General features: G+C 49.1%; 1 protein-coding gene across 1 annotated transcript; it reads left to right on the top strand.

Annotated features, from left to right (window-relative positions):
* Window positions 1-2,854: 2,854 nt before the first annotated feature.
* Window positions 2,855-15,110, top strand: PIPOX (pipecolic acid and sarcosine oxidase; the record flags this gene model as incomplete). The annotated part of the gene is made up of 8 exons (XM_079799128.1): window positions 2,855-2,968; window positions 4,976-5,124; window positions 12,226-12,439; window positions 12,729-12,911; window positions 13,414-13,566; window positions 13,932-14,090; window positions 14,658-14,733; window positions 14,980-15,110. 8 exons carry the CDS (start codon window positions 2,855-2,857, stop codon window positions 15,108-15,110), a joined length of 1,179 nt encoding a protein of 392 aa, XP_079655254.1.
* Between the last annotated feature and the right edge of the window lie 942 nt (window positions 15,111-16,052).

Below are 16,052 nucleotides of genomic sequence, written 5' to 3' on the forward strand. Positions count from 1 at the left end.
ACAAAGAAAGAACTTGCCCCGACCCTGGAACCAGGGACGGGGGAGATCTAAAGCATCTGCATCCCCGGGGGGATTCCTCCTTCTTTCACAAACTGTCCATGGAAGCACAATTTTTATAGAATACGGAAACTAATGAGCATTAAGCTCAATGACCTCGCCAAATTCTCTTTAGATCTTTGCTAACACACACACACACACACACACACACACACACACACACACACAACTAGGGGTTGTGATCTGTGTGTCTATTTGTATCCTGCTTCTCCTCCTCAGTGTGATTTCATATACTGTACACATTTCCGCGGAGCCCACCGTCCTTGCCTCTGTCATTTTGAATCGCCACATAGTATTCCATTGTGTTAACGTGCCAGAGTTTGTTCAGCTATTCCCTGTGGCCGGCTGTTTCCAATCTTTTATACTATAAGAGCACAGCTATAAATGTCTTCATACAAATGTCTTTTTCTCCCCTTGATATTTCCTTGGGGTATAGTTCCCCAAGTCAGATTTCTAGGTCAGAAGGTTTAAACGATTTTACTGTCCGTGCACACTGCCCCAGCGTCTCCACAGTCCCCAGGCACTCGGAGGTGCCACCCTCCTCTCCGTCCCCACAGCACTGACACCATCAGATGTTATCATTGTTATTTATTTTTGCTCATTTAATGGGCACATAATCGTGCCTTGAAGTTATTTAATTCCATTTCTTTCGTTGCTAGTGAGGCTGGGCACACTTCCATGCGAGGATTTACTATCTGCTTTTCCTTGTGTGTAAACTGTTTATCTCCTCTGACATCTTATCAAGTGAAATCTGGGGGCTGACCTTATATATTTATATCAAGCCTTTATATACTTAAATAGTACATTTTACTTGGCTATGCTTGCCATTTTTCACCCTATGGGAGCTGTCCAATTGTGAGGTGGATGTTATCTTGTGCCTGTGGGTTGGGGTGAGGTGGGGCTGAGATGACTTATGGATTCTAGAGCAATTTTTTTTTTTTTCCCAGAAGGAAAAAGAAAGCCAGTCATATGGCACCTCCTCTCTGGGCTCCTGTATTCCCAGGAAAGGAAGGGCTGGGCCGAGAAGACAGCTTGTGGCCAAGGTCACTCAGGGGCATTCTTTGCTGGGGGCGGCCACTGAACTGGGTCCGCATGGATCTCCCGGTCCATTCTTTTCTCCCACTGACAGTATGGCCACGAGAGAAACAGCAACGTATTCAAATGCGAATCATCATTACAAGTTCTGACGATTCCCCAGCCTAGCACAGTGGTTAAGGGGACAGGTTCTGGAGCAGACACACCTGGGTTCACATCTCAGTGCCTGTGTTTAGCAGGCGTGTGGCATTGGGTGGGTTATAACCTCTGTAAGCCTTGATGTCTTTGGCTGTAAAGTGGCATTTTGGCATGGCTGCATAATCAATTACCCCAAAACTTAGCGGCTAAAAACAAAGATCGGATTTATTCTGCCTTATGGTTTTGCAGGTCAGGAATTCAGATGCGGCGTGGTTGGCTGGTTCTTTTGCTCCACGGGACATACATTGGGTCACTCGGTGGTATTTAGGTGGTGGCTGGGCTGGGCTGGTGTCCAAGATGGTTTCACTCTCACGTCTGGCTCTCCATGTAGTCTCGGGGCCTCCCCACGTGGTCTCTCCCACAAGGTGGCTGCCCTTCCAACATGGACGCTCAGGACTCCAGCAGCAAGAGGAAGCTCTGTCTCTGAAGGCCTGGGCCAGAAAGAGCCCCAGTGTCACTTCTGCCATATTCTATTGGTCAAGCAATCACAGAGCCTGTGACAGGAGGAGTGACAGGGAATTTGGGGTCATCTTTAACCTGCCAAAAGTGGAGATAAAAATACTTACGCCTAGGGCTGTAAGGATTAAACGGGACAATACATGCAGAGGCAGTTTTACCGTGAAGCTAATGAAACGTCAACCATGGGGCTCCTTAATTGCATGGTTTCTTCCAAGACCTAGCACCTAATTTTGTATTCATCATTTTTCTTTTCCTCTTCTTAAAGAGGACCGCCAAATCATATAAGAATTAGGCCCTACCCATCCTGGCTCCGTCCCAAATGCACGTGGAAGTACTTATTTAGCACCCTGCCTCGCCCAGGGGGAGCGCTCCATGGGCCCCTCCGTGCCCTGGGCTGGTGCCTGGGCCCCTGTCTGTGCCTCAGGAGAAGGCTCCTCCCCTCCCTCTGTCCTTTCCATTGGTTCAGGATCTTTTCTTCTTCTCCTTTTTTTTTTTAAAAAAAATGAAAGTAAAACATGCTGAGAGTAATTTTATAATCACAACACTGCCCTTTCAATTGGCCTCAGCACCTACCCCCTGACCTCACCACTCCCAGGGAGGTGGACCTTATCCTGGGCATAGTGCCAAGTTCTTAGTTCGGCCCTCTAGAATCTTCAAAGGAAATCAGGCTCCAGAGAGGAAAGCCAGCAGGGGGAGGCAGCATTCCTGGTGCCCAGCTTGGTCTAGGAGGCATTGAAATTCCAAGGCCGAGGTCCCAGAGACAAAGATCATAATGAGAAGGGAAGGTGGCATAGGAAGGAGCCCATTTGCATGACAATAATTGAGCCAAGAATAGAAAGCTAGAGAGATGAAAGGGTGAGGCTGGCAGCTGAGCTGGGCTAACCCTCACAAATCAGACTACCCAGCTCTGCTCTGCAGGGGAGGCCAGGCTGAGCCCTGTGCCAGGCTTTAGGGGAGGGGAGAAGGACACCGCCCCAGGGCATTGTGGGAATGCTGGCCAGGCTGGACTTTGCCCTACTCCTCCTCCTCCTTCAGCCCAGAGCCCCGCTTTGCTTGCCTTCTCCTTTGTGTGTGGGCTCTGTGGCTGCAGGGCTCAGTGGGCATCATGGCTGCTCAGAATGACCTCTGTGATGCCATTGTGATCGGGGCAGGCATCCAGGGCTGCTTCACTGCATACCACCTGGCCAAACACGGGAAGAGAGTTCTCCTGCTGGAGCAGGTACTGTGTCCCTCTGTGCTCCTGACCTTAGGGACTGTCCCTGCCTCTCCCCTAGAGAGAGGTTTCCGGAGCTCGCAGGCTATGGGGCCAGGCCAGAGGGCCTGGTCATCACAAATTCCGTGCAATTTGTAGCTTAGCTGCCTGGTGTGTGTATCATCACAACGCAAAGAAAGTCCACCCGCCCTTAAGACCCGTGTCGGGTTTCTAGGTGGATTTTCTCCTTTTACCACCCGCCCCTGCACCCCACCCGCCCAGATCCTGCCCTTGATCAAGAAGTGTCCCAGGCCCTGTTCTCTTCCCTCTTGCTGTCCATTCTCTTCTGTGCCAAAATGGTTGATCTGGCCCAGAAAACGAATCCGTTCTGCTTTGAGTAACCTTAAGTAAGGCTAATTTTGTCTAGAAGCAAGGCTAATTTGTCAGCCTCAGAGGTAGGATTCTTCCCTGCACATTCCTGGCCTCTCACCCTGGCACCCAGCGGCGGCTTCTGTTTTTTCTGCCACCTCCAGATAATAGCAGCTTCCTGTCTGATGCACAGGAAATAAGACTTTGGTCTTATTTTTCCTCATAGAAAAGGTGACCCCAGGCAGTGCTGTCTACCGTGACCATGCACATGTGGGTGGGCCTGCCTATCTACAGGGTCCTTCCCAGGACATGTCCACCCAGCTCACCTGCCACAGATTCCTCCCCTCCCCTTCTGCCTAAAGCTATCCAGGCTGGTTTTGGTTTGGTTGATTTTTCTTGGTAATAAGCTGGATTGGTTGGAAACCTTTAAAAAAAAATATATATATATCCTATATAATAATCCTATATAATAAAGAGTTAATATGCAAATTGATCATCACTCCAACACCCAAGATGGCCACCCCCATGTGGTCAAAGATGGCCGCCACAAGATGGCTGGCAGGGGAGGGCAGTTAGGGGTGACCCAGGCCTGCAGGGGATGGCAGTTGGGGAGGACCCAGGTCTGCAGGGGAGGGCAGTTAGGGGCAACCAGGCCTGCAGGGGAGAGCAATTAGGGGCAATTGTGCCAGCAGGGGAGCAGTTAGGCATTTATCAGGTTGGCAGGGGAGTGGTTAGGGGGTGATCAGGCTGGCAGGCAGAAGCAGTTAGGGGCAATCAGGCAGGCAGGCAGGCGAGTGGTTGAGAGCCAGCAGTCCTGGATTGTGAGAAGGATGTCTGATTGCTAAATGGGCAGTTGGACATCCCTTGAGGGGTCCCAGATTGGAGAGGGTGCAGGCTGGGCTGAGGGACACCCCCCCCACACACACAAATTTTGTGCATCGGGCCTCTAGTATATATATAATAGATTTCAGAGAGGAAGGGAGAGAGAGAGATAGAAACATTAATAATGAGAGAATCATTGATCAGTTGCCTCCTGCACACCCCCTACTGGGGACTGGGCCTGCAACCTAGGCATGTGCCCTTGACTGGAATCAAACCCAGGACCCTTCAGTCTGCAGGCCAATGCTCTATCCACTGAGCAAAACTGGCTAGGGCTGAAAACCTTTTTTAAAAATTTCTCTGTCTTTTTTTTTTCAAAGCCCGAGGGATTCTTCGTTCAACCTTGCAGGCAACTCTCCATTTTTTGCTAAATCCCAAGTGGTTTCCTTGTCCTGAGTGATCCGAAGCCACAGGGAAATAGTCAGCATCAGTTTCCTAGTCCATGAAATGAGGGGCTAGACTAGAATGGTCTCAAAGGTCTTTCTAATTCTGCTTCTCTGTGCCTCTAAGTAGGATGGGGTAGCAGCAGGATGACTGAAGACACACTAACAAAGGGGCTTCGGGATGTGAATGGTGTTAGCAAAAAGGAAGCTGAAGAACTTCTGTTCTGATAGGCAGGTCAGGAACGTGATCATAAAGGGAGAATGTATGGAAATACTTGAAGGATAAGTGCTCCTGATTGACAGCTCCTGCTTGACTTGATGAGCTGGCTCTTAAAGGGGGTGTGGGGGGTGGGCAGTGCAAGGGGTAACAGCTTCAGTTGTCTTTCTTGTTCTCCACTTCCAGTTCTTTCTACCACACTCCCGAGGAAGCTCCCACGGGCAGAGCCGGATAATCCGAAGGGCATACCCTGAAGACTTTTACACCCACATGATGGATGAGTGCTACCAGATATGGGCCCAGCTGGAGCACGAAGCTGGAACCCAGTTATACAGGTTGGAGAATTCCTTGAATCATGGGGCCTGGCACCTGGAGGTGCTTCTAGGATGTGAGGGCGCAGTGCCGTGAACACTTGAAATGCCGTGGAGGGACACAGGGCCTAGGGGAGTGCCGGTCACATGGAAGCATTCTGCTCACCGTCATGATCACCCGCCGGTCCAGATGGCTGCCGCCAGGGTCTGAGTTCCAGGGCTGGGTTCAGACCATGTGTCCAAGGCTAGCCGAGGTTGTATCTAGATCTCCATGAAGCCATCCGAGATTCTTTTAGGGCAGGAATGGTTATAGAAGAGGAGGCTGCTGTCTTGATTCTTTATATTCCTACTAGTATCATAACTTTTCATGCTGGGTGCAGCTCCCAACTCCCAGAGTGACCCCTATAAATCCATTTTACTCTCTCTCTGAACACCTCCTCCCATAGAACAAGGCAGGGATGCTCCTCAGACCCCATTGCTTGCCAGGGAGTGAGCCTGCAGCTCTTTCCTTGTTGCCCCCATGACAACCCTCAAGGCCCCCTCCTAACTGACCTTTCACACGCTCATGGGGAAGAAAGCCTGTGATACAAAGAGAACGTTAGCCACCCAACCACCTCCGCTCCCATCTTCTCTGTGGCTCTTTTTTTTTCTTTTTCTTTTTTTTTATTGTTGATCTCTATGGCTCTTAACTGAACTTCCTACAAAACTCTAGCTCTACCCTACAGGGTGGCAGTTATTTTAATGGACAGGAACCAAGAGGTTACTGTTCTGTTGCAAAAACACCATTAACTTAAGAACAAAGTGAAATCCATTATGCAAATACAGCTAGGGCAGCTAATTACAGATTTATTCCAGAGGCTGCTAATGCACCCAGCACCCAAATAAAGGAGCATGTCCTGCTGAGTGGCGACCTGGCATAGGGACCCCTCTCTGTCAGCCATCTGTGAATACTGCTGAGTCTCTTGTGCTTAAAGAAATGCTGAGGCCTTGGAGGGCAAACTTCTTCCTGGCAGACAAGGAGGCGACTAAAAGAGACATTAGAAGAGTGCCTGGCCCTAGCTGGTTTGGCTCAGTGGTAGAGTGTCAGCCTGCGGACTGAAGGGTCCTGGGTTCGATTCCAATCAAGGGCACATGCCCAGGTTGCAGGCTCAATTCCCAGTAGGATGCAGCCAATCAATGATTCTCTCTCATCATTGATGTTTCTGTCTCTTTCTACCTCTCCCTTCCTCTCTGAAATCAATATATATATATATATATATATATATATATATATATATATATAATTAAACTTTTCTTTTTAAAAAAATATATTTTATTGATTTTTTACAGAGAGGAAGGGAGCGGGAGAGAGAATTAGAAACATCGATGAGAGAGAAACATTGATCAGCTGCCTCCTGCATACTCCCCACTGGGTATGTGCCCGCAACCAAGGTACATGCCCTTGACTGGAATCGAACCTGGGACCCTTGAGTCTGCAGGCCGACGCTCTATCCACTGAGCCAAACCGGTCAGGGCTAAAATATATATATATATATATATTTAAAATAAGAGTGTCTGGAGTCAGAAGGCTTGAATTTGCCTTTGTGTTCTGCCTCTTACCGGCTATGTGACCTTGGGAAAGTTTCTGTACCTCTCTGTGTTTCATATTTTCTCACAGGGTTTTCTGAGGATTAAACGAGACTTGTGAAATACTTGGCACAGTGCCTAGCACTTTTCAATAAATGGCAGTTCCTCCCACCTGTTTTGGGTCAGCCACATCCTATCTCAACTGAGCCAGGGAGGAAGTAGGGCAGGAGGAGACAGGTGGGATGCAGCAACCAAGAACATCAAGGAGAAAGGCTGCTGGGAAGGGAGCGAGGGAAAGGCACCCTTGGGTAGGAGATGCTCATATTTTCCTAATCTTCTTCTTTGGCAGGAGGACAGGACTCTGGAACCAGGCAGGCCTGGCTTTAGATATCAGCTCTGACACATTTAGCTGTGTGGTTTGGAGCAAATTGTTTAATGTCTTTGAGACTCAGTTTTCTCATCTGTAAAGTAGGAGTAATAATGTCTCTTGCAGGGGCTGTTGTGAGGATAAGTATGAAAAGGGCTTAAACAAAGCATCATTATCATCATCATCGTCATCACCTGTTTAGTGCTTATAGTAAGAAAGTAAGGTTGTTCTAAAACTACCTGATATATTATTAACTCATTTAATTCTCACTAAATCTCATTAGGGGGTTGCTACTGAGTAGTCAGGGCCTTCACCCATTAGTGCAAATCACAGAATTCCTATAGTCTAGAGCAGGGTTTGGAAAACTTTTTCTGTATATGGCCAAATAGTATTTTAGGTCTTGCAGGCCATATGGTCTCTGTTGCAACTATCGAATTTTGCCCATTACTCAACTCTACCACTGCAGCGTGAAAGCAGCCACAGAGAATATGTAAACAAATGAGCATGGTTGTGTCCCAAAAAAACTTTATTTATGGACACAAAAATTTCATATAATTGTCATGTCATGAAATATTCTTCTTTTTGCTTTTTATCAACCATTAAAAAAATACAAACACCATCTTGGCTTGTGACGAGAACAAGTGTCAGGCCCGACTTGGCCCCTGGGTCGTAGTGTGCTGGCCCCCTGGTTTAGAAGATACCACATATTGGTTCCTTTGTTTACCCCCTGTCTCCGAACAAGTTTATTGCTAAATCATCCCAGATCAGAAGACTGCTGATGTACATTTAAAGACAGCGACATACATAGCCCTCCTTAAAAGACCATTCTGATGTCTCCCAGCCTCAATTATGAAAAAGGAAGAGTAAAGTGAATGTGTTTTGAAAACTTTAAAAGTCATATAGAGTGTTAGGTGTTCTGTATTATTATTATTTTAAAAATATACTTTATTGATTTTTTTTACAGAGAGGAAGGGAGAGGGAGAGAGAGTTAGAAACATCGATGAGAGAGAAACATTAATCAGCTGCCTCCTGCACACCCCCTACTGGGGATGTGCCCACAACCAAGGTCCATGCTCTTGACCAGAATCAAACCTGGAACCCTTGAGTCCACAGGCCGACGCTCTATCCACTCAGCCAAACCGGTTAGGGCTATTAGTATTATTATTAACAAGTCCTTTTTATGGCTAACCTAATTTACTCAGGCACACTAATTTATTTGTTTGTTTGTTTTTAACTTAGTAGGGAACACAGAACAGATATTTCCCATTCCTATTCCTTTAGCTTTTGTTCTTAATTCGGATTTTCTAAATAATCCATCATCTTCGTGGTGGATCATATAGTAACAGATTCTTCCGGAAGAACTAGCACAATATCATAATCTAACTGATAGATATGGATGTATTTACTTAATGCTATTTGATGATGATTTAAAAAAAGAAATCACACCTTCAGGAGTTGTTGGGTGAGGCGGTTGCTCAATTCTTTTTAGTCTGTTCTGTCGCTTCCTGTGACAGTGGCATACTAAACATGGGTGAGCTCCGGATATTTGCATATATTCTGGAAACAGACTCTGACACATGTGTCAGATCACAAGGTCTGAGCCTTTGTGATGTGTACAGCCAGCACGTTGATAGCAACAGCAAATCCCAGCTCTGTGGCCCCTCTCTTTCGCGCCCCGCCTTTTCCCTTTGAGGCCTACCATCTAGCTCCTGACCCCGGCTGCCCCTGCTTAGCTGACAATATCAGACAAGATCACAGCCGTAGGCAGTACAGCTGCTGGCAGAACCTGGTGGCCCCCTCCGCAGCTGCGGCTTCCTGTGTCTGCGAAGTGTCTGGCTTGTCAGCCACATCCCCTCCCTGGAGCGGTCTTTGTTAACCGATTCCACCTCGGCCCACTGAGCAGAAGATGAAACGCCAAGAGCTGCTCCAGCACCAACAAAGACAGCAGCCATCACCGAGTCCTTCCTCGAATCCCTTCCCCAAGGTGACTCTGAGAGCTGGCTTGCCTGGTACTTTTAACCCAGAGACGGGGGAGCTGGAGACTGGGCTAGGAGTTGGCACATGTGGGGAGAGATGTCTGCCCCCCCCCCCCGCCCCCCAATTCCTCCCCACTCATCTTGCCTCCGGTCCTGCTATAGTAACTGGTAGAAATCCTTAATCACCAACTCCATGGCTTCATTGGGGCCATCGAGTCAACATGAGCCTTGGGAGGAATCTTCGATTCCTTCCTCCTCGTGCCGGATCCAGCGGGGGTTGGGAGGAAGGCACGATTCATACCCAATGCTTTGCACTCAGCTGAGGACACCCGAGGAGTGGGGAGCTGCACTCTTTCCAGGGTTTCCTGACCACCCAGCCTCACTCGGGGTGCCTTCTTGCTAGGCCAGCCCCGACCAGTCATTTTCTGGGCATTTCCTGTGATGCCTCCCCAAATTTTGTAGCCTAAGGTCAGAGCAAAAAAGAGGAGAGGGAGGCCCAGGGCACCGGGGCGAGAAATTGATGCAGAATGAGCAGTCTGTTTATTGGGATCTAGAAAAGCCATTAAAAAAAATAAGCACTTAAATGATTTTCAATCTGCCCGTGGAAGTCATCTATCTTCATACTGGGGGGAAGGCCCATTCCCCCATCCCGGTTTTGATTGACTGATTTCCCATTCTCTAAGCATTTCCCACAGGAGCCTCTCACCTATCTCCCGTAATGACAGGCCTTTGCGTTTCCAGGCAGTGTTTTACATTTATTTCCGATTTGCTCATAATGGTCAAAAATCTCCCTCCAATCCGAGGCGTTTCTCCAGCAGGGCACGGTTTCCCTCAGGCCAAATAGCTCAGCCGTGATCCACGGAAAATGAGAATTTCCCAAACGCATCTTCGGACCAAGGGAGGGTCCAGCATCACAGATTCAGATGGAAAATTTCCCACTGTTAGATCAATATCTGGGCTAAGAAATAAATGCCACAGGGGCAGAGAGCGGGAGCAAAATGATTACGATCGGCACAATTACATTCGCCGGCAGAACCGGCTCGCTGATTACTCCTCGGGATGGGGAGCTCCCGCTTCATCCACCGCAGGACGGCTTGGGAATGAGAACGTCACTCAGCATTTCATAATTCAGCAGATTGGCCCGTTGTCTTGGCATTCGTTCATTTCCCCTGTACTGTACATTCCTGTGAGAGGGGTTCTTATTTCAAGGAAGGAAGGGGAGAAGGAGGGGAGGAAGAAAGAAAAGGAGGAAGGGAGAAAGGAAGGGTGGAGGGAGAAAGGAAAAGGAACTAAATCTGAGAGCATGTGAGAGACCAAGGCTGATGCATTGCAGGCAGGGTTAGGGTATGCTGTTCTACTTCCAGGCCAGCGATCTGACTGCTCTAGTGAGGGGTTAAGCCAAGTCTTTCCCAGAATTCCACCCAGCTGCAACCCCATCGGGTAAAAAGGGCTCAAGAACATACACTTGGGTGACTTCTTAATTACCCTGTTGACCATGATGTTTACTAGGCAAGTTTCCATTAGCTGAGCGCCCATCTGAGGTTCTTTTAGGGGGCCACAGGAAAAAAACTGTCTGCTGCTAGTGGGGATTTCTCTAGCATCCTTCCTCTGCTGAGCTTTGAAGAGGCAGAGTTACTTATTGCTTTCTCACCAGTGGTGAATGCTGGGTAGGCAGGGGCCATGGCAAATGAATTGGGCACGCTGCGTGGCTCTGTGTACTGACACCAGCCCCGGGGCCCGCTGCGTCCCTAACCCCTCCCAATCTTCTCTTTAATCCCCCCAACCAGATAATGTGGGATTTGGAAGCATGTAATATCCATGAGACTCCATTATAGGCTATTACGAGCTTTATATGTGGTACCCGGAGGATGTACCAGGCTGATGCCGGTCACCGCGGCTGCTGAAACTGAGAGAGATGACGGGAATGGTTCCAGGGGCCAAAGTGACCCTTCCATTGTTTAGATCAGTTTCCACAAAAAAGGGGTCTCTGGTTTCTTGTGACCGAGAGACGGAAAGCAGTACAGAGAAACAGTTTTTACTCCCTCAGTGAGTAGGAAGCACAGAGGGAAGTATAAAGAGAAACAAAATTGTAGAATCATTAAATTAATTGCTGGAACCTTCAGAGACCTTCTTCTGGCATCTCTGCACGAAGGTGCTATTGGCATTTGGGTGGGAGCTTCCTGAGCATTGCAGGTTTAGCATCCCTGGTCCTTGCCCACTAAATGTGAATGGCAACCTCCAGGCATTGTGATTAAAAAAAAAAAAAAAAGGCCCATGACATTTCCACATGCCCCTGGGTTGGAGATGGTGCACATTGATGTGGAACCACCAATAGTCCAATAGACATTGTCGCAGAGGAGGAATCTGGGGCCTGGATAAACCAGAGCTAGGTCACAGGGGATGCTGGGACTGGCCCCAGAGCCAGACCTCCCAATTTAGGACCCTTTCCACCAAATGGGCAGCCTCTAAGAAGGAACAGAGAGACAGACAGACAAAGGAAGGGACAAAACATTACATGACAAGAAAGGGGACAGGGGAAAGAAACAGCAGGGGTGGGGGCAGAGGATGAAGCGTCAAGATGAAAATAGTGAGTAGGGTCAGGGGGTGGGAGGAAGGGAAGAGGTCACATCAAACTCATGGAACACCTACCGCTTTCTAGGTGTGGAAACAAAAGAGGACTTAGGGTCTTTGCCCTCAAAGACAGAATGGATCCTGAGAGGGATGAGGGAGAAACAGCAAACCTATAGTAGTGAGAGACAAGGGCAGACCTGGGAATGGCTTGGAAACCAGCTCAATAACACTGTGGTTGAGATAACTTCACTTGTGTGTTTTTTAAAAATATATTTTATTGATTTTTTTACAGAGAGGAAGGGAGAGGGAGAGAGAGTTAGAAACATCGATGAGAGAGAAACATCGATCAGCTGCCTCCTGCACACCCCCTACTGGGGATGTGCCCGCAACCAAGGTACATGCCCTTGACTGGAATTGAACCTGGGACCCTTCAGTCTGCAGGCCGACGCTCTAGCCACTGAGCCAAACCGGTCAGGGCCACTTATATGTTGTTGTTTTTTAATGGGAGGCTGGGACTCTCCTTGATGCCTGACCCTGGGTCCCTTGCTGAAGAATGAGAGAGAATGGCCCAGGGCCCTGATGCATACCTTCACCCAGGTGTCTTTTATTTTTTATTTATTTATTATTATTATTATTATTTTACAGGCAGACTGGACTACTACTGCTGGGAGTAAAGGAAAACCAAGAATTAAAGACAACCCAGGCTACTTTGTCTAGGCTGGGGGTGAAACACCAGTGTCTTTCATCTGAAGAACTGAAGCAACATTTCCCCAACATCCGGTTGGCCAAGGGAGAAATGGGACTCTTGGAAGAGTCTGGAGGAGTTCTCTATGCAGCCAAGGCCCTCCGGGCCCTTCAGGTGATCCTGTGCGGTATTAGGGGCAATGCAGCTCCTGATCTAAGCATCCTGGGTCCCAATCAGTCATGCCCCAACCCCCTCCCCCCACTGGATGAAAGAAAGCCTTTGCCATGCTGGCTCTAGTCTTGACCTTTGGGCAGGGCAGTTTTAGACACCCTGCTAGGTCTTGCCAATGTGGGAGAGGAGGTCTAGAATCTGCCCTCTTTTCTGCCCTAAGCAAAGGACTCTTGGTCCACCAGGGTGAACTGCATATATCACCATTTGCCCTTCTCTGATCCTGTCCTTTCAGGATGCAATTCGACAGCTAGGAGGCAAAGTGTGTGATGGAGAGAAGGTGATGGAGATAAAACCAGGGCTACCGGTCATAGTGAAAACCACCTGTAAGAGTTACCAAGCCAACAGCTTGGTCATCACAGCAGGTCCTTGGACCAACAGGCTCCTCCGTCCCCTGGGACTTGAGCTGCCTCTCCAGGTAAGGGGCGCCGGAAGCCTGAGAGCTGGTGCTTAAGAGCAGAAGCCTTGGAGCCAGATGGCCACTTCCTGGTGGACAACTTTGGGCAAATTCCTTTCCCTCACTGAGCCTCAGTTGTATAACCTGTAAAATGGGGGGTAGGGCTGCTGGAGAATTAAATTAAAAGATATACATAAAGCCCTTGGGAGATGGTCTGGCCACTTGTAAGCACTCAATAAATATAAGGTATTGTTAATTCCTGCAGAGAAAGAAGGAAGGCTGGGTGCAGTTATAGGAGAAGACTAAGAATGGGAGAAGAGACAGAGATTCGGAGGTTTTTGTGCGTCATGATAGAATGTAACACGCAAATGACATGACAACTGGATGTAAAAGGGACAGATGAGCGGAGTGGGGCATCCGGGCTATGTTGCAGGGCTGTAAGACCCCAGAAGAAACTGTTTTGTTGTCTTTAGCGTGCCAAGGCTTTCCCTTTTCATCTCCCACTTCCTCTCCCTGCTTCAAGACCCTGCGGATCAATGTGTGTTACTGGCGAGAGAAGGTTCCCGGGAGCTACGGTGTGTCCCAGGCCTTTCCCTGCTTCCTGGGCCTGGACCTCAGACTGGCTCCCCACCACATCTATGGGCTGCCCTCTGACGAGTACCCAGGGCTGATGAAGGTGAGTGAAAGGCAGAGAGAAGGCTAGGAGGGGTGCACACAGAAGCGGGGCAACCGCTCTTACGTGCCCAGCAGACTCCCTCAGATGCCGGTGGGCAGCAGCAGGAGTCTGCCTCACTGTTCACGACTTGCCTTGCAAGACACCCAGCTGTCCCGAGGCCCAACAACGGGAGACCTTCCTTTGCAAACAGAGGGTTGGCGGGGAATGAACAACTAGGCAACCTTGCGTGGCAACAAGCAGCATTTGTCAGGAGCTGGGGAAGGCCGGGATGATGGATGGGGGCACTGTGTGCACAAGCCTGTCCCCTGGGCTGGGTGGGCGTGCGGCCCTCGCAGCTCACTCACCCTGCTCTGATTGGGAGCCAGGTCTGCTATCACCACGGCAACAATGCAGATCCCGAGGAGCGGGACTGCCCCGCAGCATTCTCAGACATCCAGGACGTGCAAATCCTGAGCCGCTTTGTCAGAGATCACTTACCTGACCTAGAGCCCGAGCCTGCCATTGTGGAGCGTTGCATGTACACGGTAAGGGGGTGGGCATCCCCCGAGAACAGGGGAAGGAGACAGATTGGACTGGCGCTGCTCGGGCCCGACTCGACTCGACTCCTGACGTAGTATGTGACTTGAAACAAATGAGTTAATTTCTGTGGTTCGGTTCACCTCCACCAGAGAGGGCCCATTAGAGGTTATTCATATGCCTTTTCATTAGGAAACTAGACTTACGCCTGGCAGTCCTTCACCATGTTTCCCAGAAGGGCTCTAAAAGATTTTTTGGCAAGATGTTCTAGTTGAGCAGGCCTTAGGGACAAAGAGAAGAGACAGATGTCACCAGAGCCTGAGGCATCTTGGCTAAGTTAGTTTACGCGCATTAACTGAGCACCTACTGGGTTCATAGCTCTGTGGAGGAGAGAGGCAGATGGACTAATGAGAAAGGCTGACATACCCAAAGGGGGCGCTGGCATGCAGGGAGCATTCCTGTGCCGCATTCCCATTCTTTCTGGAAAGAAATCCAGCCTAACCCTCTCTCTCCTGAGCCTGCAGTCCTTCCTCCTTCTGTCCTCAAAGGACACGGGTGTGGTTGTTTCTTTCTAGAACACCCCTGATAAACACTTCATTCTTGATCGACACCCGAAGTATGACAACATTATCATTGGTGCTGGATTCTCGGGTGAGTCTGAGGAGGGGGAGATGGGGTGCCTTAAAGCCGAGGGCCAGTGCTCGCGGCCAGGCAAAATGGTGTTAGCTGGCCATTAGGGGCCAACGCCTAGACACTGAGTGTATCAGGGGCTGGGCAGGGAAATCAGAGGAGCGGGTGCTCATAGTGGGAGGCTCTATCTCGGGACGGTGTAGGGGACCTCCAGAGAGCCCAGCCCCGGTCTCTGAGGACGCTGACAACCTGCTCTTCTTCCTCTAGGGCATGGATTCAAGCTGTCCCCTGTTGTGGGCAAGATCCTGTATGAATTAAGCATGAAGTTGACACCATCCTATGACGTGTCACCTTTTCGGATCAGCCGCTTCCCTGGCCTGGGCAAAGCTCACCTTTGACCCCGACACCCAAAAGTCCAGCAGCCTTTCTTTTGAGCACAGGGGCTGTGAATAAAGCCCTCTGCTGGGAAGGCTTCTCGGGGGAAGGGAGTGGCTGTGGGATGTCATCCTCTTCTGCTTTTAGAGTCCCCCCCCTAAACACCAGGCGGTTGAATGTACCTTCTTCCCTGGCCAGCTCCTCAATCCCATTACTTTCTTGCTTCTAGAAGGTCAATCAAATATTCTATCATCATGGAGTAGCAAGGACCTTTGAGAGGATGTCTGTCGGTACAACGAGGGGCATAAGGACCAGGGCAGGAGACCAAAGTGGTTGTTAAAATTCTCTTTGCTGGGACATTTGATGAATTGGAGTTGGGTTTGACTAAGGCTGCCCAGGGGAGGGTAAACAAGACGATTTGTAGGTGACTCCTGCCCTTGAAGTTCCTTTCCTTAAAACTAGAGCCACCCTCCATCACAAGCTCTGCTCAAACCTGGCTCATTGTGGGCGCACCATAAATGTTTGTTGAAAAAACAACACGTTGAATCAACAAATAAGTAATGGCATTGCCTTAAAGTCTGTGGTGAGCTTTATTTTCCGCATGACCTCCTTTCATATAGACTCAGCACCACAGAATCCATTACCCCAGGAATCCTGGGGGGTCCTTATCCCCTTGATGCACTGCACCCCTTTTCTCTGGATTCTTTGTCTGGTTCTCATCCTCTCTCTGGTTCTGGAAAGATGCTCAGTCCCCTAGTCTCCCATTAAGGTGTATTGTCAGGTCCTTACGAAGATGGAACTGTTATACCAGAAAGAAAGAGAGACACACTCGCTTAGAAACCCTGTTCAATGTTTGAATGTTAAATGTGCCATTTTATTATCATTAGGATTGCTCCCACTTAATGAAACGGCATTAGCACCGAGTCGGCTGGCCTCCTTGCACTAATTGCTTTGAAAGGGAACAG

This window comes from Cnephaeus nilssonii, assembly GCF_951640355.1.
Source record: "Cnephaeus nilssonii genome assembly, chromosome: 19".
Lineage (NCBI taxonomy): Eukaryota > Metazoa > Chordata > Mammalia > Chiroptera > Vespertilionidae > Cnephaeus > Cnephaeus nilssonii.